We start from the raw sequence: 23,795 nt of genomic DNA, 5'->3' as shown, positions 1-23,795 counted from the left end.
TTTACAAATAGTTTATTGTCAAGTTGGTTTCCATATAACACCCAGTGCTCATCCCCACAAATGCCCTCCTCCATGCCCATCTCCCCCCTCCCCCCCCACACCCATCAGTCCTCAGTTTGTTCTCAGCATTCAAGAGTCTCTCGTGGTTTGCCTCTCTCCCTCTCCCCCACTATTTCCCCTCTTCTTCTCCTCCATGCTCCTCCGTTAAGTTCCTCCTAATCCTCCTATATGTGCAAACATCAACGGACGAATGGATCAAGAAGATGTGGTTTATCTATACAATGGAATACTACATGGCAATGAGAAAGAATGAAATCTGGCCATGTGTGGCAACATGGATGGACCTTGAGGGTGTTATGCTGAGTGAAATAAGACAGGCAGAGAAGGACCAATACCATAGCTCGTAGATATTTAAAGTCTTTAGAAAATCTTAATATAAAATCTACTTTTCTTGAAGTGAATGAAGAATTGGATTTATGACCAAATGTGCGTGTGTGTGCATAGGAGGCATGCACGTATGTGCATATATGTTGGCATATGTATGTGGACAGCCTGAAGAATTACATCTCTGACTTACTAAACCTAAATGTTTCTACCGCTGCTAAGTTTTGCCCTTGTGTTCTCTCAAGATCGAACAAAGGCTTGTCCAGGCTCAGAACTTAACTCAGGGCTGGGGAGAGATCAAGCACATGAAGGCTGAACTTTGGATTTACCTCCAAGATGCGGACCAGCAACTACAGAATATGAAGAGGAGGCACTCAGAACTGGAGTTAAACATTGCACAGAATATGGTTTCCCAAGTGAAGGTAGGGGTTAATGGGTCTCCAGGGGAGATAAAGGAGACTATGACCTGTGTATGTCAGTCAGTCCTTCAACCTTAGTATAGCCATTTAAGGAATGAGATACAATCAGAATAACCTTGAGTTGAAGCCAGGAAAGGACAGATGAGGAAGTAAACATTCCAGTATGTTCTCAAGGCTACGATTAGCTACTTGGATTGAAGGACATTCACTAGGTAGTTTGTGGCTGCACAAAACAGCTATGGTTTAGCCAATAGAGCCAGGAGATTGCCACTCAACAGACATGAAGCCTTATTATTTACTAGCTTTTCATCACAATATTGCTAAAGCTGTAGGATTATAAATGTGTCCATTAATTAAATGTATCTAACCTATAAAATATATATTAATATATAATTAATGTAAAATATAAGTAGGATTTATATTATGGCTTATATATAGTTTAAAAAGAATAGAAAATTATTTAAAGTATATTAACTTGATTGGAAGTTGTACCAGATTTTTAACAAAATTTAAGATTTATCTTTGTCGGTGATAGTGAGCCATTTATATTTTCTACTGGAATATTGTTTGCATATGCAGAAAAAAAGAATAGAGGTAAATTATTTTTTCTCAAAATTTTTTTAGAAAACCAGGGCTGCACGTCAAGATAAAATACTACCTTTTTTCCCCTTAATGACTACAGTATTGTTTTACATTTATCTGTTTCTCTTCATACTTCTCAAAATAACATAGCAAAGGAAAATACCAGTTACCTTTTGATTCTTACATACTTGAAATTTTGTATTCATAAAAAGGTAGGATTTTTAGATTTTTTCTCTTTGGCCCGTATGACCCTTTATTATACAATCTCCAGATACTTGAAGTGTTTGGAAGTTTATGCCTATGTCTCAGCTGTGTTTATTGGGGGCGAAGGTTATTACACATCATTTATTTTGTTGTTGTTATCCTTCAGGATTTTGTTAAGAAGCTACAGTGCAAACAGGCGTCAGTGACCGCTATTACGGAAAGGGTGAATAAGTTAACCAAGAAGCAGGAGTCTCCTGAACACAAGGAAATAAGTCATTTAAATGACCAGTGGTTAGATCTATGCCTTCAGTCTAACAATCTGTGCTTGCAAAGAGAAGAAGATCTTCAGAGAACAAGAGATTACCATGACCGTATGAGCATTGTGGAAGAGTTCTTAGAAAAATTCACTACAGAATGGGATAACTTAGCCAGGTAACAGCAGCTCTGCAGTGGCTCACCAAAATGCTAAGCCAGAAACTTCCTACTTTTCATAAAAATCAAAAATGTCTTACATTTTAAATATCTATTGTCTATCATTGTAAATACTGATAAAACATTATTAAGAACCTCATGTTGTCCGAATACTGAGTCATGGTTTTCCTTGCTCAGTTTTAATTTAGCCAATGAGTAAAAGGAAGATGTTTGAAAACAGTGTCATTTTCTTCTGTGGCCTGAAGGGATATTCCAAAGACTATACATGGTGACTTCAAAGAATATCCCAAGAATATCTCTAGTTTTGTTTAATTATCAGCTATGGGACTATTGTCTATCAATTCATGAAGTGAATTCTTGAATCTCTATATTCCATAGGTTTCTTATCAATTCTGTAAAGTGTTAACATTCTACATACTTCAGTCAAGTTTCCTTGTACTTTTGAAATTCTAGAAATTAGTGAACAATCCAAATTCAATTACTGTGTGTCCTTTGTGATTTTGTAGCAATTGAATCCCTCTTACCTTGTTTGAAAAGGGTTTCCTTCACCCCCACATGCATTGGGTCATCATATGTAACTTCTGATCACTGTAATTGTTAAAATCCACACTTCTTCCTCCTAGATTTATTAATTGGTAGCGATTAAAACTGAAAACATTATTCTAGATGTAAATTATAGTGGTTTTTCTGGAAGGAGGTATACTATTTTCTGATCTGTTTACCTTTCCTTGATGCTCAACATTCTACGAGTCTTTGAGATAAATCCAGCCAATATCAATAAAAAACCTTCCTGTGGGTTGATAGTAGGCACCTCCATCTGGTTGACACAGGCACCTCAGACTTAATAGGTCCTAAACAGAACTCATCATACTACCTCCCAATCCTGTTCTTTATTCTTCAGAACCGATTGTTTTGTAATTGAAGGAGACTTATAAGATTTCTTTTTTTCATGTGTGTTTGTAGTCAAAGGGTTGAGAGTTCTTTATATTTCACACTTGTTTTTAAAGATTTCTAACAATAACAAAAAATCTGAGTACATAGATGAGTAGCTATTAGAGTCGTTGGTATATCTTACAGATTAAACTATCTAGTGCTATATTGTTGGAGCTTCTTCTCATAGGAGAGCACATAACTCATGAATGACTTACTCATTTCTTTAAGAATGCAGTAGATTGGTGTGCCTGGATGGCTCATGTCGGTTAAGAGTCTGACTCTTGATTTCACCTCAGGTCATAATCTCAGAGTCGTGAGATCAAGCTCCATGTTGGTGCTCAGCATAGAGTCTGCTTAAGATTCTCTCTCCCATTCCTTCTGCCCCTCTCCCACTCATTCTCTCTCTCTCTCTCTCTACCGCTGTCTCTCTCTCTCTCAAAAAAAAAAAATGCAGTAGATTAGTGCTAGTCAATATTTAATGTTTACACAAATCATCCAGGGATGTTGTTAATATGCAGATCCTGTTCAGTTGATAAGAACCAGAGGTAGAAGCTAAGAGTTTATGTCAGATGTGATGGGAGGGCAGCCTCAAGGACAGAGAAGTACCTAGGCAACTTGTTTTGTTTTGGCTTCTGATATAGTAATAAACAGATCTTATATTCCATAATAATCACAGAACCTCTTCAATAAACCATCATTTGAGCTACTGTAAGCTAAGAACATTCACTGAAAGAAAATGTTGAAGTGTAATTTAACATGGTATGAATGAACATAGATATTAACTGAAGCTAATTTGTTTTTGTTTCTTCCAATGTATTGCTAGATCCGATGCAGAGAGTACAGCCGTCCACCTAGAAGCTTTGAAAAAGTTAGCACTCTCACTGCAGGAGAGAAAGCAGGCTATCGAGGACCTGAAAGATCAAAAGCAAAAAATGATAGAACATCTGAATTTAGATGACAAAGAATTAGTCAAAGAACAGACAAGTCACCTTGAACAACGTTGGTTTCAGCTTGAGGACCTTGTTAAAAGGAAAATCCAAGTGTCAGTCACCAACCTGGAGGAGTTAAATGTGGTGCGGTCCAGGTTTCAGGAACTAATGGAGTGGGCAGAAGAACAGCAGCCCAACATTGCTGAGGCCCTTAAGCAGAGCCCCCCACCCGATATGGCCCAGAACCTCCTCATGGACCACCTTACCATCTGCAGTGAACTGGAGGCCAAACAAATGCTCCTGAAATCGCTCATGAAGGATGCTGACCGGGTGATGGCTGATCTTGGCCTAAATGAGCGGCAGATCATCCAGAAAGCTCTCTCGGATGCACAGAGACATGTGAATTGTCTCAGTGACTTAGTGGGCCAGAGACGAAAGTACCTAAACAAGGCCTTGTCCGAGAAAACCCAGTTCCTCATGGCGGTGTTCCAGGCAACCAACCAAATTCAGCAACACGAGCGCAAGATAATGTTCCGTGAGCACATCTGCCTGTTACCGGATGATGTAAGCAAACAGGTTAAAACCTGTAAGAGCGCGCAAGCCAGCCTCAAGACCTACCAAAATGAAGTCACCGGACTTTGGGCTCAGGGTCGTGAATTAATGAAAGGAGCCACAGAGCAGGAAAAGAGTGAAGTACTGGGTAAGCTTCAGGAATTACAGAGTGTCTATGACACCGTTTTACAAAAGTGTAGCCATCGGCTCCAGGAACTTGAAAAAACTTTGGTTTCTAGGAAGCATTTTAAGGAGGATTTTGATAAAGCCTGTCACTGGCTAAAACAAGCAGATATTATTACATTTCCTGAAATCAACCTAATGAATGAGAGCGCTGAGCTTCAGACACAACTGGCCAAATACCAACACATTCTTGAACAATCTCCAGAATATGAAAATCTCCTACTTACACTGCAGAGAACTGGGCAGGCTATATTGCCATCGCTGAATGAAGTCGATCATTCTTACCTCAATGAAAAGCTGAATGCTCTGCCCCTGCAATATAATGTAATTGCCGTGTTGGCTAAAGACAAGTTCTATAAAGTCCAAGAAACAATTCTTGCTCGGAAGGAGTATGCTTCCTTGATTGAGTTGACAACCCAGTCTCTGAGTGAACTTGAGGACCAGTTCTTAAAAATGAGCAAAGTCCCCACTGACCTGATAGTTGAAGAGGCTCTATCTCTTCAGGATGCCTGCCGAGCCCTGTTGGGAGAGGTGACTGGTCTTGGGGAAGCGATGGATGAACTGAACCAGAAGAAGGAAAGCTTTAGAAGTACGGGTCAGCCTTGGCAACCAGACAAGATGCTACACCTTGTCACCTTGTACCACAGGCTGAAGCGACAAACGGAACAAAGGGTTAGCTTCCTAGAAGACACCACCAGTGCCTACCAAGAGCATGAAAAGATGTGTCACCAGCTAGAAAGGCAACTGCAGGCTGTGACAACAGAGCAGTCCAAAGTGAATGAGGAGACACTCCCCGCAGAGGAGAAGCTCAAAATCTACCACTCGCTGGCAGGAAGCCTCCAGGATTCAGGAATTGTGCTAAAACGAGTGACCGTGCATCTTGAAGATCTGGTTCCACACCTTGATCCCTTGGCTTATGAGAAGGCCAAGCAACAGATCCAGTCCTGGCAAGAGGAGTTAAAAGTTTTGACTTCTGCCATTGGTGCCACGGTGACCGAGTGTGAGAGCCGCATGGTGCAGAGCATAGACTTCCAGACAGAGCTGAGCCGTTCCCTGGACTGGCTGAGGAGCGTGAAGGCAGGGCTAAGCGGGCCGGTGTGCCTGGATCTGAACCTTCAGGACATCCAGGAGGAGATCAGAAAGACCCAGATTCATCAAGAAGAGGTTCAGTCCAGCCTGAGAATAATGAATGCCCTGAGTAGCAAGGAGAAGGAGAAATTCACGAAAGCCAAGGAGCTCATTTCTGCAGATTTACAGCACACTCTTGCTGAGCTCTCAGAGCTGGATGGAGACGTTCAGGAAGCTTTACGCACCAGACAGGTTGGTTTACAAGGGCTTCTCTTCTTTTTCTTCACTCTGCTCATTTGTAAATAGTTGTGAGAAATTTCTTAGTTTTTGTTTTGGGTTAAAATTGCTTCATTCAATGTTTCTTTTTTGATACTACGTAGAGTCATCTTCAACCTGACTTTTACAATGGTCCTTATTGTTTAGGGATGTGGTATCAGTCTCACAGGATTCCACATTGACTCTTCCTTAGTTATAACACCTACCTTAGTTATCTCTCACCTTTAGAAGAGATGATACATGAGAGTACTAATACAAACATATTAATATAATAATACAATCACATACGAGTGCACTCATAGTAAAATTAATTAGCAATGAATCAGTAGTAATGCCTTTGTTAAACAGTCTGAAGCCTGGAATTTCTAAGATTAGCGCTGGAGGCATTGTGGAGTCGACATAGTCCTGCCCTGATGCTGAACCATGTTTCTCGTGGGGTCTCTAATCAGTTGCCTCATCTCTTCATCCTTTTCCTCATCTGCTCTTCTGTCCCTGAAGCACAGCAAAAGCAAGACTAGAAGATTCATCATGGCTTTACTTGGGGATGACAAAGAAATGGGAGTAAGGACAGAACTTCCCAGTTTGACCTCCTAATTACAGCTTGTTCTAGGGCTTGCAAATTCTGTGTGTTCGAAAATAAGAAGAGATATCATAGCTCCCAGAGCTGTTCTAACTTATCCTTTGAATCTTTTTTTCTCCCACCTCTGTTCTCAGCCCCTGACTCTGTGCAATTTCAGCCAGCCATTTAAGTAAAAGACAATTTTCTTTAGGATAACATAGTAGCTAAAGCTTTGGGGTAAGGCACACGTGAGTTTTAATCTCAGTTACTCGATCCTGGGCAAATTACTTACATCCCTTAGCTCTCAGTTTCCACTCTGGGGAAGAGAGGTAAATAATATTTCCCTCTTGGACTTATATTCTCTGTGTTGGGCCTGGTGTAGACAGAGATAGCCTGCATGAATCTTAGCTATCATGTAACTTTATTTTCCACATAGATTAAGGTTAACACTAAATAGATTTTTTAAAATCTTAACATTTGGGTAAAATCTTACTAAATGTCATCAGGTAAAGTTCTGGCTTCTTAAACTATAGTCTGTTTAGTGTATTTTTTCCCTTTCTTGTTGATTCAAGGTCATTGTTATTTTATTATTATTTATTTTTATTTTTTGCAATTTCCCTATAGCTATAGCTATGAAGCATTTAACCTAGAGGGAAGAATCAGGACAGAAGTTACATGGAATTTTCATTCTTGAAAAACCTCTGTTTTATAAGCTTGCATCCGTTGATGTGATGATTTTGGAACCAAAATCTTGCACCTGTTAAGGTGATCTTGTGATTGATAGTCTGATTGATTATCTTGACCCATTAACTGAAGGTTGTGGTTCCAGAGGCATTTCTAATCTCCACCATTGATTCTTTGCTTGTCCTTGCACATCTTTTGCTTATTAAGTGCCAATCATGTATGTACTTCCTGTGTCTGCTTGTACGATGATGGCTTGTCTGGTCCCATCACAGCTGGCCACTTAGAATGTTTCCTTTCCTTCTGGAGTTGAATGGATTTCATGTTATGGGGTCAGTTTTCCATGCTTAAACTTTTCTATATTAGTCTCTGTTCAAGACTTATGGGCTACCATTTCACTTCTGGAAATTGCTATTTAGTGTGGTGAATGCCAGTTTGGAAACTTGATGTTATTATACTTCCTTCTTCCCACCCCCATTTTTATTGAAGGTTAACTGACAAATAAAACTGTAAGATATTTAAAGTGTATAATATAATGGTTTGAGATATGTAAACATTGTAAAAAAATTTTCCCCATTGAGTGAATTAATATCCCTCACCTCACATTTTTTGTTTTGGTGAGAACATTTAATTTCTAATGTCTTAGCAAACATCAGTTATACAATACGGTGTTGTCAAATGTAGTCACTGTGTTACACATGAGATCCTCAGAACTTATTCAACTTAAAACTAAAAATGTGTACCATTTTACCAACCTCCCCTATTTTTTTCCATCCCTCAACTCCCTAGCAAATACTTGTCTGCTTAGTTTCTATGATTTCAACTTTTTTTTTCCCCTTTAGATTCCATGTGTAAGTGAGACCGTGTGGTATTTGTCTCTCTTCTGTCCAGCATATTTTGCTTAGCATAATATCTTCTAGGTCCATCCATGTTTTCTCAAATGACAGGACTTCCTTCTTTTTATTAAGGCTGAATCATAATCATTTATACATGTTTTCTTTTTCCTTTTTTTGTAGTTGAAGTATGGTCAATACACATTACATTAGTTTCAGTTAAACAACATAGTAATTTGACAAGACTATGTATCATACTATGCTCACCACGAATGTAGTTACCCTCTGTCAGCATACAACACTATTACAGTACCATTAGCTATATTCTCGATGTTGTACCTTTCATCCCCATGACTTATTCATTCCATAACTGAAAGCTTGTACCTTGCACTCCCCTTCACTCGTTTTGCGCATCCCCCCACCCACCTCTCCTCTGGCAACCATCAGTTTGTGCTCTGTATTTAGGGGCCTGTATCTGCTTTTTGTTTCTATTTTTATTTGTTTTGTTTTTTATTCTACAACTAAGTGAAGTCATACGGTATTTGTCTTTGTCTGACTTACTTCACTTAGTATAACAACCTCTAGCTCCATCCTTGCTGTCACAAATAGCAAGATCTCCTTTGTTTTATGGCTAAGTAGTATTCCATTGTGTATATATACCACATCTTCCTTCTCCATTCACCTACTGATAGGTGAATTTATCATCTGTGAGTAGCTTCCATATCTTAGCTATTGTAAATAATGCTGCTATAAACATAGAAGTGCATTTACCTTTTGAATCGGTGACTTCATTTTCTCGGGGTTAATATTCAGTAGTGGAAATTAGTGGATCCTACGGGATTTCTATTTTTAACTTTTTGAGGAACTTCCACACTGTTTTCCACAGTGGCTGCACCAGTTTACAGTCCCACCAACAGTGCACGAGGGTTCCTTTTTTTTTCGAAGTCCTTGGCAACACTTGCTATTTCTTGTCTTTTTGAAGCTAGTCATTTTGATAGGTGTACAGTGATATCTCATTGTGCTTTTGATTTGCATTTCCCTGATGCATTAGTGATGTTTAGTGATGTTGAGCATCTTTTCATGTTTCTTTTTGTCATCTGGATGTCTTCTTTGGAAATATGTCTCTTCAAATCCTCTACCCATTTTAACTGGATTATTTGTGTGTTTTTTTGGTGTTGATTTGTGTAAGTTTTTTTAAAATATATTTTGGATATCAGCCCCTAATTGGATATATCACTTGTGAATATCTTCCATCCATTACGTTGCCTTGTTTTTTTGTCTATTATTTCCTTTGTTCTACAAAAGCTTTTTATTTTGGTGCGGCCCCATACCATGTTTTTATTTCCTTTGCCTGAGGAGACATATCTAGAAAAATGTTGCCGAGGCCAGTGTCAAAGAAATTACTGCCTATATTTTCTTCTTGGACTTATATGGTTTTAGGTCTCACACTCAGGTCTCTAATCCATTTTGAGTTTATTTTTGTATATCACATTTTCTTTAGCCATTCATTAGTGGATGAACACTTAGGGTCTTTCCCTACCTTGCCTAGTGAAAAATGCTTTTCTCAACATGGGAGTACAGATATCTTTTCAAGGTAATGATTTCACTTCTTTTGGATAAACAGTCAGAAGTGGGATTGCTGGGTTGTATGGTGGTTCTATTTGTAGTTTCTTAAGGAACTTCCATACTGCTTTCCCTAGTGGTCGCTACTATACCCCCAACCAACTGAGGCATTATCTCACTTTGGTGAATATTCAATCTGTCACATCTTTCAAAGCATTATACATTTTTTTAGAAGAGAGAGAAGTTTAGCTATAGCCAAGGTACCACCGATAAATTTCTATTCCAATTCTTGCCTTGTGTATTTATTGTAACTTCCATGATAAAATCATAATAAGAATAGCAGAAGGAAAAAAAAGATAATAATGAATTTCACTCCCCTCCCCCCCAATCCACTAACTTATCAATTCATTTGTATATATACATCCACGTGACTGAGGTCTGGAAAAGAAATGGAAAAAAATTAAACTGTTTGTGGCAAATACATTGCAACTGAGAGTTGACTGTGTTTGCAATTACTGTCTTTCAGGCTGCCTTGACTCAAATATATAGTCAATGTCAGAGGTACTATCAAGTATTTCAAGCAGCTAACGACTGGCTTGAGGACGCTCATGAAATGTTACAACTGGCAGGCAATGGCCTAGATGTGGAGAGTGTAGAGGAAAATCTCAAAAGCCATATAGAATTTTTTAGTACAGAAGATCAGTTCCACAGGAATCTGGAGGAGCTCCAATGCCTGGTAGCCAGCCTGGACCCACTCATCAAGGCAACTGGAAAAGAAGACCTAGCACAGAAAATGGCTTCCCTGAAAGAGAAGAGCCAGAGGATAATACAGGACTCCCATGCCCAGTTAGATCTCTTGCAGAGGTATTAGAGTTGTTTTAGTCTTTATATTTCAGTGAAATGAATTTTGACATGGAAAAGCAGCATATACCAATGATGTACATTAGCACATAAATTCATTCTTCTTAAGTATCATTACACATATTGACATCAGAGCTTTGCGTAGAAATGTGTGTTTCAATGTTGCTTACTAGCTTTTGTCTGACTTTCTTTCAAGATGTGCCAATCAATGGCAGGATTATCAGAAAGCAAGGGAAGAGGTTATCGAATTGATGAATGAGGCAGAAAAGAATTTGTCTGAATTTTCTTTATTGAAGACTTCCTCCAGTCATGAAGCAGAAGAAAAATTGTCAGAACACAAGGTTAGTATTGTTGTTGTGTTAAATGTCCTTTCCCTGTAATTATAATTATCATCATCCTATGAGAGTTTTATTTTTTTAATTTTTACTTCTTTAAATGTTTTATTTATTTCTGAGAGAGAGAGAGAGAGAGAAACAGTGAGAGAGAGAGAGAGAGACAGTGTGAGCAGGGGAGGGTCAGAGAGAGACAGAGACACAGAATCTGAAGCAGGCTTCGACTCTGAGCTAGCTGTCAGCATAGAGCCCAATGTGGGGCTTGAACCCATGAACCGTGAGATCATGACCTGAGCTGAAGTCAGACGCTTAACCGACTGAGCCACCCAGGCGCCCCCCACACCCATGAGAGTTTTAAAACCAGGTCAATAAATCTTCATTTCCACCTGTATGCATTTAAGTATGAGAAGGATACTAAATATGAACAGGATACAGATAGCCACATTTCATAGCAGTTTGGACTTAATTAAATGCTATCACTTTTGAAGCATTCCTGTTGAAATGCGTAGCTAGGTTTATCAAAAGACCTTCAGAGAAATTTTCTTCTGATAAGATGTGACACATAATAAATTTTAATAAATACTTTCTGGTAATAACATAGATAAATTCAAATAATATTCAGAATTAATAACTGAGTCTCACTCATATTATCACAGCGATATAAGGTGGAGTATAATATACTTAAATATCAAATTCAGTTCACTTACATTTTTGCTGCCTTTTGAAGTTGGGAGAATGTTAAGTAGCAAATAAGTTTTTCTTTTTCATAAATAAATAAAATATTTTAATAAATCAACTTTTTGGGTTTTTTGTCTTTTTAAAAACATTTTTTTACATTTATTTTTGAGAGACAGAGCACAAGTGGGGGAGGGCAGAGATAGAAGGAGACACAGAATCCAAAGTCGGCTCCAGTCTCCGAGCTGTCAGCACAGAGCCTGACATGGGGCTTTCACAAACTGTGAAATCATGACCTGAACTGAAGTCGGACACTCAACCGACTGAGCCACCCAGGCGCCCCTTAATAAATCAATTTTTAATAAAGATATACATTTACCTTACCTATTTGAGGAACTCAAGCCTAAGTCAATTTAAAATTAATTGTAAGAGTTACCAGAGGAAAATAAATATATGTGGGAGCATTTCCTTTTGCAGGTAATTTTGGGCTCTGCTGAAATCCATAGAACTTTTGAAAACTCCATCTCTCTTCATAACCTCTCTTATCCTCTCCCTACCTCAGGCTTTAGCGTCAGTAGTTAACTCCCTCCATGAGAAAGTTGTGGCCCTTGAGGCCAAAACTTCACAACTGGAAAAAAATGGAAATGATGCAAGCAAAGCAGCCATAAGCAGGTCAATGACAACCGTTTGGCAGCGCTGGACCCGTCTCCGTGCTGTGGCTCAGGACCAGTAGAAGATACTGGAAGATGCAGTCAATGAGTGGAAGAGCTTTAATAATAAGGTAGCTTCCGTGACCGATGGGCTCAAGTAACTGTTTCCTTGCTGATGACAATGTATTTTGAAAAGCAGTATTTTGTTCCTTTTTTTTGAAATTGGCTTTATGAAAAGCAACAAGCCTTTAAAAAAACAATCTCTATTCCAATGCCATGAAAACCAAACTATGAAACAAAATACGTCTTGCAGTGTGTGATTTAATTCTAAGTCAGGGTCTGATTTTACAGTGAGAAAACCAAGCAGTTAAATCTTGAAAGGAATATAAGCCCGCTTTGCCCTATTTGCTAGGCTCTTAATGAAATTTTCTTACCTGGTCCTGAAAAAGTATAAAACACTTTGTCTTTGCCATGAGAATGAGCAAGAATTTAGCTGATGTCCCAAATCCTATATTTAATTCCTTTTGTATTTTAAAGTAGGTTTCAGTGTTTGTAACTACATCTTCCTTAATGACTCAAGGCACACATTCATGTTAAGATAAATATTGGAAAGAGTTTTTCTTTTATCTGTTTAGTTAAAAAAAAAAACCCTTTTCTATCTTATGCAGTTTCTGATTGCCCTATTATTTTTGAGATTAAATTTTAAACCCAGAAGAAGAGAGGTGGTCTTTCCTTCCGTGTGAAGGAGATTGTTCACACGTGGTCCCTAAAATTTAGAGTTTATACCATCATCTTTAAGTGCTTCAGTGCCTTTGTGGCAACTATGGCATCTATTGGAAATGGTCTGTCTTTTCAGTTTGTTTTTGAACTTCACTACTATACGTTTGCCATCAGGTTAAAAAAGCCACTGAAATGATTGATCAGCTGCAAGATAAATTGCCGGGAAGTTCAGCAGAGAAAGCCTCCAAAGCCGAACTCTTAACTCTTCTTGAGCATCATGACACACTCATTCTGGAACTGGAAGAGCAGCAGTTGGCCTTGGGCATGCTGCGGCAGCAAGTGCTGACCATGCTTCAGGATGGGACCACGCAGTCTCCCGGAGAAGAACCACCCGCTGTCCAGGAAATCACAGCGATGCAGGATCGGTGCCTCAGGTAACTATATGCCTGCCCTCATTCTCTCTTGCGAGACGTGGCCATGACCCAAAGGTCTGGGGATGCTCCATCATGCCATCTTAAGACTGTGGGGACCTATTCCCATCATCCTTGCTTTTCAGTTTTCTTAACTCTTCAGTCAGTATTTAGAAATACAGTGAGGAGTCGTACAGACTCAGTGTCTACCTTCATGCAGCTTACACTCAGGCAGCAGAGGTCATGGAAAGAGTGGTAAGGGCCAGCTACCCTAGGAGAGGAATCAAGGGAGATTTCCAGGCAGGAGGGGTGCTTACACTCAAGACTGGGCATGCTTGTGCTAGCGAAGTGGGAGGAGGGTTTTGCAAACAGGAGAATAGCATGTAAGAAAGCTTGGAAGGGAGCGTGGCACTCTGAAGGAGCTGTTGGGTGAGGGGGCAATTCGTGAGAAGTGAAACTTGAAAGGTAAACAGTTGAGAGCTATTAAGAACTGTGTTTTGATAACTCACTGGCTAAGTTGGAGGACAAGTTGGTCAGAGCAAGGATAATACCGAAGTCCAGATAAGTAATAGCTATTTACTGATAGTGAACTTAGTGGAAAGAGCAAGTTAATCTTAAGATGTATAATCAGCTGGATTTACTTGTTGAGCCAGAGAAGAAATGTCAATAGATAATTTTATCCTATATTAACTAATGTTACTCATTCATAGCCTACATTCACCTATTGTACTTATAACTGAGTTCAGGGTAATCTGATTTCGCTTATTTAACTTTTTAGCCAAGCTTATGTCAATTTGAAAGGATGTTGAACATTATTAATTGCCTAATTTCGAAAGCTTCATACTTACTTAAAGACTGGCTCTAATAGCCACCAATATTCCAATTACACACTACTTTTACATGCTGATGATTCTGCACCATTTATATCCAAAGGGGTTAAAAATAAGCAAACAGTCTCCAGTTGACTTTAGATAGAAAAATCCATTTCAATGTAATGGCTCTGGAGTGTGTCACCTCTCACCTTTCTAGTGATAAATCATTCACTTCATATGACATCTATTCTTCTGTTGTACTTGAACTAAAATTAAGTGTTACTCAACTTTATCTCACAACTTGAGGATGTGTCTTTATGTGCTAAAAAGATATGAGGCTTTACTTTTTTTCATGTCTGTTTTTTAGTAATTTGATGTCAGGGGTTAGGGATTTCCTTTCGTTTCAAATTCACTTCTCGTTTCTCCCTTTAATGTTTCTGAAGCATGCAAGACAAAGTGAAGAATAACGGAAAGGTGGTAAAGCAAGAGCTAAAGGAACGAGAAGTTGTGGAGACTCAACTCAATGCTGTGAAATCTTGGGTTCAGGAAACAAAGGAATATTTGGGGAATCCAACAATAGAAATAGATGCTCAACTGGAAGAACTTCAGGTACAAAACTCTCCTCATTCCCTATACTCTTCATTTAAAAATATTGTCCTGATTTTAATGAGATGTATTTATTCTTTAAAAAAAGATTATTTATTTATTTTGAGAGAAAGAGAGAGAGAGAGCGTGCACACATGCAAGAACATGAGCTGGGGAGGGGCAAACAGAGGGAGAGAGAGAATCCAAAGCAGTCTTTGCGCAGCCTACATAGAACCTGATGCAGGGCTCGATCTCATCAACCATGAGAGCATGACTTGAGCCAAATTTAAGAGTTGGACACTTAACCGACGGAGCCACTCATGCACCCCAAGATATTTATTTATGTTCAACGAGTATTGAATTAAAACTTGTCAGAAATGCACTATACATAAGCCTTTTAGTATTATTTCAAGGGACTTTTGTTCCATAAAAAGGGGACATGCTTCTTCAAGAGACTAAAGAATAGTTTGATATTTTTTTAAAGATGTTTGTCTAATTCTACACTTCATTACTTTTGAAAAATACATAGTCTTATCTCTGTACCCATAAAAATAAATTTCCTTATCATGTTTCCAGACGTTTCTTATTTTGATCTTCTCCTTAGATTCTCCTAACAGAAGCCACAAATCACCGCCAGAACATTGAGAAAATGGCTGAAGAGCAGAAGAATAAGTACTTGGGTCTTTATTCCATATTACCTTCTGAACTCTCCCTGCAGTTAGCTGAGGTGGCACTAGACCTAGGAACTATCCATGACCAGGTGAATGTACAAGCACAGAAGCGTGCCTTTCCATTCTTCTCTAGGTCTTGATTTTCACAATCATGTCTGCATGTCTTCATAGTCATGTCTTCAGTAGAAAACAACAGTATTAAATTAGAGTTCTTATTTGTTGGCAATATCAACAAGCATATCAGATGATCACAGATGTGAACAATAATGTTATATGATTAAAAATAACTTTCCTAGTTATTTAAAAAACGATTATCCTTTCTTAAAAAGGACATATATATTTTTAAAACAAATATATTTCAAGTACTCAAAAAAATTTTTCAGTACCCAGGATCCACCAGGTATTCTTCTAGCTGTTATTTCGGTTCAGCAAGATATAAGTTAAGTAGGTAAAGATAGGTGAAGAAAAGGAAAATCAAAGTAAAACGAATGAATGAATGAATGAATGAATGAAGTAAAGAAGTAAAGCCAGGGAGAAGTTACTACCCAAAATGCATGTTGGTGGATCCTATAATGTCACTAGAGGAAGGCCCATCAAATTAACTCTAGCTTCAAATAACCAAAGAAAGATGTGACACATAATCCAATCCATGTCTATGAATTTTGGAACAAATATTTCTCCTTCCTTTCTTTCTTTCTTTCTTTCTTTCTTTCTTTCTTTCTTTCTTTCTTTCTTTCTTTCTTTCTTTCTTTTTCTTTTCCTTCCTTCCTTCCTTCCTTCCTTCCTTCCTTCCTTCCTTCCTTCCTTCCTTCCTTCCTTCCTTCCTTCTTTCTTAACAAAGAGATGCATAGTCATTCATAGGATTGAGATCAGAGGGAGAGTTCTATTTTAGGTTCCAAGAGAGGGCACACTTTTACGTAGTGAAAATGGTTTTGGTAGCATCTGTATGGAAACATAACACTAAAGCACAGTTAAGTTAAAAGCAGTCGAGAGAGGACAAAGAGAACATATCCCACTAATTCTAAAGTGTTACATGAAATGCAAAGTAGTATTGCATCATAGCAATTATAAAATTCATACAAGTGCACTGCATCTTTTGGATCCTCTAATGTATAATGCAAATTGTTTTAAAAATTTCATGAAAACTCAGTGCTACTACATCATGATACAGACCTAAGCTAAAATGCTATTTTCTATTTTAAGTATTTAATTGGCCTATTTGGTTTTCCTTTTAGACATTGGAAAATCTACTGGTAAGGATAACTTGGCAAGTTCAGATCCTTAAAAAAAAAAAGTTCAAATTTAAGTTTTCTTTCTCTCTGGATAAATTTCTCTGTATTAGAGTTATTCTCATGCATTTCACTTACATTGGCACTCAACTCAAAATAATGAAGTCCAAAAAAGTATTATTTTAATGGTGTGAATTTCCTCTATACTAAAGTGATATTTTAAAGCCTTTCATGTATATAAAGAAAATATTACCTTACCATTTTCTCTCAAGCATTTCATTATAAGCAAAAATATCAATGTTATCATATCATTAGAAATTTATAAACATTAACTGCTCCTTTTTACCTTTCTCTCTACTGGATATGCTTAATGCTTTTTTGATATATAACAGGGATGTACTTGGGAAATTGGAAAAAGAATTAGCAGATCATCAACATCTACTTATAAAAAGGGGCTTGGAAACCAATCCAGGTGCTTCTAATTATCTGAAAAGGTTTTCCATTTTATGGAGAAAAAGGCTTAAAAGAATTTGTGTTCTGAAGTTAGTAAATGGAGAAGCTGGGATTCAAGGTCTGCTGCATACATTGCTATCTAAAATGAGTATTCTGTAAACATTTGATGAATGACTCACTATACATGCAATGCTTGTTCCTTTGCCGAAATAGCAGCAGTAGGGCGTGGTGAATGCATAAAGGTGGTGGAAAGCAAGGCTCTATGGAAAGCCATGAGAGCTAGAAATGGCATATGGCTGGTCAGCCAAAGTGCATCAATGCCAAAGTCACATTAACCAACTCAAGAGTCTCTTGTCAACATCTTAAGGTTGAGGTTTTTAATAGCAGGCATGCAGTTTTAATCATGGTTGGTTTTGTTGTTCTCACTGATTATTTAGATCCAGGACAAAGTAAGAGAAGTTGAACAGAGCAAGGCCATGAGCCAGGAATTCAGCAGGCAAATTCAGAAGATAGCCAAAGATCTCACAACTATCCTAAGTAAGCTGAGAGCAAAGACGGATAATTTAGTACAAGCTAAAATCGACCAAAAGGTAAGGATGGAGAAGTGGCAATAAAAGAGGTGCTACCGAATGAATGCCATGTATTTTGGAGTTAGTTTATTTTGGGTACATAGAGAGAGAGAGAGAGAGAGAGAAGCTTTCTTGATTAGCAAGCTTCATTAAAACCAGATAGTAAAGCATATATATGCTATTATACACATAATAGCATAGATCACTTATATCATATATCTCATCATTCCAATGGAACTGTATTAATAAATGTACCTGTGCCTTCAGGGAAGAGGGAAGAGTGTCAAAGACCAACTAATTATTGGGGAATATAAGTATATAAATTCCAAAATAAAGAATGATCTCAGTGGTTAAATCTGTGCTCTCGCTCTGCTGATGAGTTAAGTGACTAACCCTTTCAGGGTAGGGCAGAAGGAAATATTAGCCTTCTCACTCAGCCACATAGGAAATAAACACCAGCATTACGAAACCCCCTGTCTGCTCTGCCTTCCTAACTGAAGAAACACCAATGACTTGACCATGTAGAAATATTCTTTATAATACTTGGCATTTACAAAAATTATTTAAAGACTCGCCCTTTGATCTTGGAAATGCTGGAGAAATTTCTTCTCTATAGTCTAATGTTCTTTTATTTTGATTACCATCTAGGTGCTAGGAGAGGAATTAGATGGCTGTAATTTGAAATTAATGGAACTAGATGCAGCAGTACAGAAATTCTCGGAACAGAATGGCCAACTGGGTAAACCACTGGCCAAGAAGGTGGGAAAACTGACTGACCTGCACCAACAGACCATAAGACAGGCTGAGAACCGGCTCTCCAAGCTCAGTCAGGTATGTCTTCCAGGCAAGGAATCAAAAGCCTCTAAGGCAAAACTTCAGTGTTTGCTTTTTCTTTTGAAAAATAAAAAGATAACATTAACAATGATGAGCGTAGTTTAAGAGTGGATTATTTTATACCACACCTGTCTAGTATACTAAGATTTACATGTAACCTTGCCTTTGTTTTATATCAAACCATATTATAAGTTCATTGACAAAGGTAGTCATATAAATGAACTTTTGGAATGAATATTTTGTAAGCTGGAAAAGTACTTTATGAAATAAATACTCATCCATTAACATGTTTTATAAAATTGATTTGGAGTGAATTCAACTATCTTAATATATATATAAAGAGGTAATATGTATGGTATATATATTATATATGTATGAGGTAAATTCCATGCTACACATAAATAATATATATAAAGATATGACATAGATATATCTATATATAGATAGGTGCTTTCATTTTCTTAATAAGTTCAGATCTTACATTCATCGTAATTATTCACTGTAGACTCACTTTTTTTTTTTTAATGTTTTACTTATTTCTAGGAGAGAGAGAGAGAGAGAGACAGCATGAGCAGGGGAGGGTCAGAGAGAGAGGGAGTCACAGACTGAAACAGGCTCCAGGCTCTGAGCTGTCAGTCAGCACAGAGCCCGACTCGGGGCTCCAACCCATGAACCGCGAGATCATGACCTAAGCGAAAGTCGGACGCTTAACCGACTAAGCCACCCAGGCGCCCCCACTGTAGACTCACTTTTACAAATTGATTATGTGTTTTTTCTGTAATCAGGGACAAGATAAATCAGGATTTGGTAACAAATGAATTATAGTACAGAACTCTGGCATACTATAATCCCCGTACCACCTCCTTCATCAGAAAAGATGGAATAAATATGGAAGGAGGGATAGAGAGGCACTAGATAGATGACCAAGGGTTGAGAACAGAGCATATTTTTAAAAGACAGATTATTCAAGCGTATTAAGAACTTGAACTTTATCCTAAAGTCATTGGGAAGCCCTTGACAAATTTTCAACAAAGAATTGATTGTTCATGATACCTTTAAATACCACAGATGTTATAACAGTCAACCCCTAGGCTTGTTGTATCTAAAGAGAAATAGAAGACTAATTTGTTAGCTCCTGAAGCAGAGTTTACATTTGTTATCTGAATATTAATGATTTTCAGGCAGCATCACATTTAGAAGAATACAATGAAATGCTTGAATTTATTTTGAAGTGGATTGAGAAAGCCAAAGTCTTGGTACATGGAAAGATTTCATGGAATTCAGCCAACCAACTTCGAGAGCAATACATTTTCCATCAGGTAACTTTGGGAAAAATAGTTTTCAGAGAGTAACTAAGAGAGCAATTTTGATTTAACTGGCTGGCCTCACAGAAAATGTGTGGAAGGCTGTGATGTAAAATTATTATAGTTGCCAGATAAAAAGAAAGCTAAGGTAGCCCTGATGACTTGTTCAATGATTTAAAAGAAAGTGGATGAAATGAAATCTACCTGTAAGATTTCATAAGACTGTATAAATAAATAGATATCCTCTATCTCCCCTAGACTTTTCATTCCCCAAAATAATCAGCCTTCTATAGGTCTCTCTTTCTGGTAGCTTCTTTGAAACAATCATATGCAGGGATATGATGGGAAAGTCTTCCCCATGAAGAGATATGACATGTGGAAAGATTATAGGATCTAGACTCAGACTGATTGGAAAACCAACCTCTGCAATTTAGGGCTGTTTGATTTGGTGCAAACTACTTTGCTTCTCTGAATTCAGTCTTCTCATCAGTAAGATGGAGATGTGAATGCTTTTTATATTGCAGAATTATTATGCAGGTTAAATGGTTTAACACATGTGCAAATATCAAGCACACTACCTGCCACGTGGGTGCCTCATTCTTAGCATTCTGCATAGTCTCAGTTGTCTGGCTTTCCACAGGAAATAGGGGTCAGCTGGGAACAAGCAAAGAGCCCATGTCACATGGTGGCTGTGTTACTTCATTTCCTGAAGTATTCTTCTGGTCACATCATCCAGGAAATTATTTCATCCTTTTTTATCTTAAGCTTGAATTAGATACAAATATCTAATAGCCCAGCTAGTTCATAGTACATTACAGAATTATTTGTACTTAGTTATATGGATATCCTCGTGTTTCAGATCTCTCTCTCTCTTATTCTGATTTTTATATACTCCTTTTTAAAAATGTTTATTATTTATGAAGGCGAGAGAGAAAGAGAGAGAGAGTAAACGGGGAGGGGAAGAGAGAGAAGGGAGCAGAGGATCTGAAGCAGGTTCTGCACTGACAGCAAAGAGCCCAGTGTGATGCTTGAACTCATGAACGGTGAGATCATGACCTGAGCTGAAGTTGGATGCTTAGCCGACTGAGTCACCCAGGTGACCCAGGGTACTCCTATCTATTCTCCTAGTCCCCTTTCCATTCCTGTACACAAGGTTCTAGATCAAAGCCTCATTTTCTCCTTCTTGGAATGTGTTAACAGATACTAAGTGGTTTCTCTGTGTACATAATCTTTCTTCTGATCAATCATGTAGACTCTTCTGGAATCTTTCTCAAACCACTCCTGTTCTGCCTGAGGATATGCTTCTATATTAACAGACAAGACTTAAGTCACAATTGGTTGTAAACAATGAAAAAATATTCAACCTCATTAGAAATCTAGGAATGAAAATTTAAAAGAGAGAGAGAACACTTTAACCATCAAATTAACCGCATTTAAAGATTATTTAAGTTTCCTATTTAAAGAAGTGAGAGCTCTTAAACACTGATGGCTACTTGTTAAAATCTTTTTGAAAAACAATTGGCAAAATATATCCTGGTCATCAAAATGTTACTATTCCATAATCCAAAATGTAGAAAATATGCAGTATTAATAACTATAGTAGAATTTTAAAGCAAACTTAAATGTCAAGGTCACTTTTCTGAATGAAGTTTTAGATATAATAGAGTATAATGTAGTCTCTAAAATGACCATTAAGGTTTTTGTTTTTAAATAGGTCCTGCACTCGTGTATTTTTTCAGCAAATATTTATAGAATGCTTTTCGAAGTGAAGAATTTTGTTAGGCCTTGAGAAAATAAAGAATATTCCCTGTCCTTGCACCAGGGAGTTGTTAACTGGAGACAAAAGATAGATCTAGACAACTGCAAACAGTGTGATAAGTGCAGGAAATGAGGGTTCAAGGTGCTGAAGGAGCCCATAGGAGGCTCCTCCACCCACACTGCCCAGGGTCCAGGGGGCGCTTAAGCAGGCCTTCTGAGGAAAAACTAATTCTGGGCTGAGTCCCGAACAACAGGTTGCCCACTTGTGTGAAATGCACTTTAGACAAAAACACACGCGGACATCCCAACAGTAAGAGTGAGAGGTGTTCTGTTTGGTGCAGTGGATGGTGCAACACAGGGAGGAGGCATGGAGGAAAGCTGGGAAGAAGCATAAGAGATAAGACTAGAGAGAGAAGGGAAATATTGAAAGGCCTGTTAAGAACTTGAGATTTACCCTACAGTCACTGTGAAGCCTCTGACGGTCTGTAGGCAAGCAACAAATCCTGGCTTGTATTTTAAGAAAGATGAGTTAGCAGCCTGTGGAAAACAGGCTGATGGAGGGGAGGAGACAGGGTAGAAGGCGATGGCGGTGTTAGGCTAGAGAGTGACAAGGACTCTTTGGAGGTTGAGAGAAGACAGAATCAAGGGTTATTACTGAGCTAGAATTCTGGACCCTGGAGAGGAGACCCTTGGATGCGGGTCAGAGAGAGCGAGCAGACAAGGACGGCTCCCAGGTGTTTTCACTTGCACAATTGGGCAGACTGAGTGAATCAGGGACCACAGGACAGATACCACATGTCATTGGTTCTTTCCCATAGACACTCAGAAGAGAACTCAGTGTGTAGAAACTCTATTTGGGACTTCTCCCATGCCGGCCTTAGGTAAAGCTGCCAAAGTTTAGCCAAAAGCAGTACACAGAGAGAATGCCAGTGTTCTTAGTGTCAGGTGGAAAAGAAAGATGGAAAATTACATGCATATTAGGATGTCAATTACCTAAAAATTTACCCAAAAGTAACGGCAGTTATCTCTTAAAGTTATCTCTGCCATACTGTAGAATATTTTATTTTCTTCTTTATATTTTCAATATTTCCATTCCTTGTGAAGGAAAAACTGTACTTTATTTTAAAATTGAAGATCTATTGCTCAACAATAATGTCCCAGCCTCCATTTCCCCTCTTTACACATCACACATCTCGGGAACTGAACATTTTGTGCTCACTCACCTCTGTGCCTTTGCTTGTGCCATTCCATCTTCCAATCTTCCTGCAAGTAATATTCCATCATCTTTAGTCTTTCTTCTCTTCGACTCTGCTCATAGAATGTGTATTATGTGGTTAACGATCCATTTGTATTATTAGTCCCACTAGAGGAAACTATCCTGATTGACAAGGGCTGTGTTTGACTCCTCTTGGTAATTTCAAGTAGCTGCTACCCCTTTGTCTCACTTAAAGCACGTGCTCAAAAGTTTTTGTTTGTAATGCTCTTGTGTTATTTTCATTTCTTAGATCGATAAGTGTCTTAGATCTTAGACATAGAATATGAGAGCTGAAGAGTGTCTTTTGAGTTTAAATAGGAGAAAAAGTCGGCTCAGCGTCATGACCAAGATGCCCAATGTGTCAGAGCACTGATGTCCCTGGGAGGCTCGTGTCTTGACCCTCACCAGGGAGTAGCTCAGGGTGGTGGACGGAGCACGAGCCTGAGCATCCAACACTTATAACGTGTGGCCTCAGCAAATGGTTGGCAATTCCTCAACTTTGATTTCTTTATCTGTGAAATGAGGACAGGAGCGGGAGTGGGGGAGGCACAGGGCTGGGAAGGTTAAACACCAGAAGACACACAGAACCTACACCGTGCGCATGGGAGCCGTGAAAGACGTGTCACTCCCTCCTCATCTCCTGGTCTTACACCTCACCACTTTGGTTACCCATATGTCTCTGCCTCCCTGTCAGTGTCATGACTATTGGCCAATTCCCTCTAGACCATGCTGGAAGAGTCTGAAGAAATTCACAGCAACCTGGAAGCAATGATTAAGAAATTACAATGCCTTGCTAGCGTATACTCCACAGAAAAAATGTCTCAGCAAGTGGTGGACCTGGGACGGGAGTCTGATGAGCTGCGACAGATGATCAAAAGTCGTCTGCAGAGTCTCCAAGATGCTGCCAAGGTAAAAGTAATAATAATCATTGCTTAAGTTGGAAAGCCGATCATTTAAAAAATGGTGGCTTCATGGTGGAGATATAATACTCGTCTCTGATATACCTTCTTGACTGTGAGGTTATTCTTCTCCCATGACTTTGAACTTCCAGTGCTTACATATTGATATTCATATTGCTT

The 23,795-nt window shown here is 38.4% G+C and overlaps 1 protein-coding gene across 1 annotated transcript in view; it reads left to right on the top strand.

Moving 5' to 3' along the window:
• Nucleotides 1-23,795, top strand: part of SYNE1 (spectrin repeat containing nuclear envelope protein 1) — a 461,288-nt gene that overhangs the window by 260,948 nt on the left and 176,545 nt on the right. The window contains 13 exon segments of the mRNA XM_039220107.1: nt 630-806; nt 1,756-2,021; nt 3,778-5,938; nt 10,125-10,462; nt 10,656-10,800; nt 12,029-12,247; nt 13,011-13,270; nt 14,502-14,667; nt 15,248-15,403; nt 17,434-17,586; nt 18,214-18,396; nt 19,581-19,718; nt 23,440-23,625. Coding sequence (XP_039076038.1) covers nt 630-806; nt 1,756-2,021; nt 3,778-5,938; nt 10,125-10,462; nt 10,656-10,800; nt 12,029-12,247; nt 13,011-13,270; nt 14,502-14,667; nt 15,248-15,403; nt 17,434-17,586; nt 18,214-18,396; nt 19,581-19,718; nt 23,440-23,625 — 4,548 coding nt within the window.

Source organism: Hyaena hyaena, unplaced genomic scaffold (assembly GCF_003009895.1).
Source record: "Hyaena hyaena isolate Hyena2069 unplaced genomic scaffold, ASM300989v1 scaffold_860, whole genome shotgun sequence".
Taxonomy (NCBI): Eukaryota; Metazoa; Chordata; class Mammalia; order Carnivora; family Hyaenidae; genus Hyaena; species Hyaena hyaena.
The sequence above is the reverse complement of the archived record's forward strand: the minus strand, read 5'-3'. Positions and strand labels throughout refer to the sequence as shown.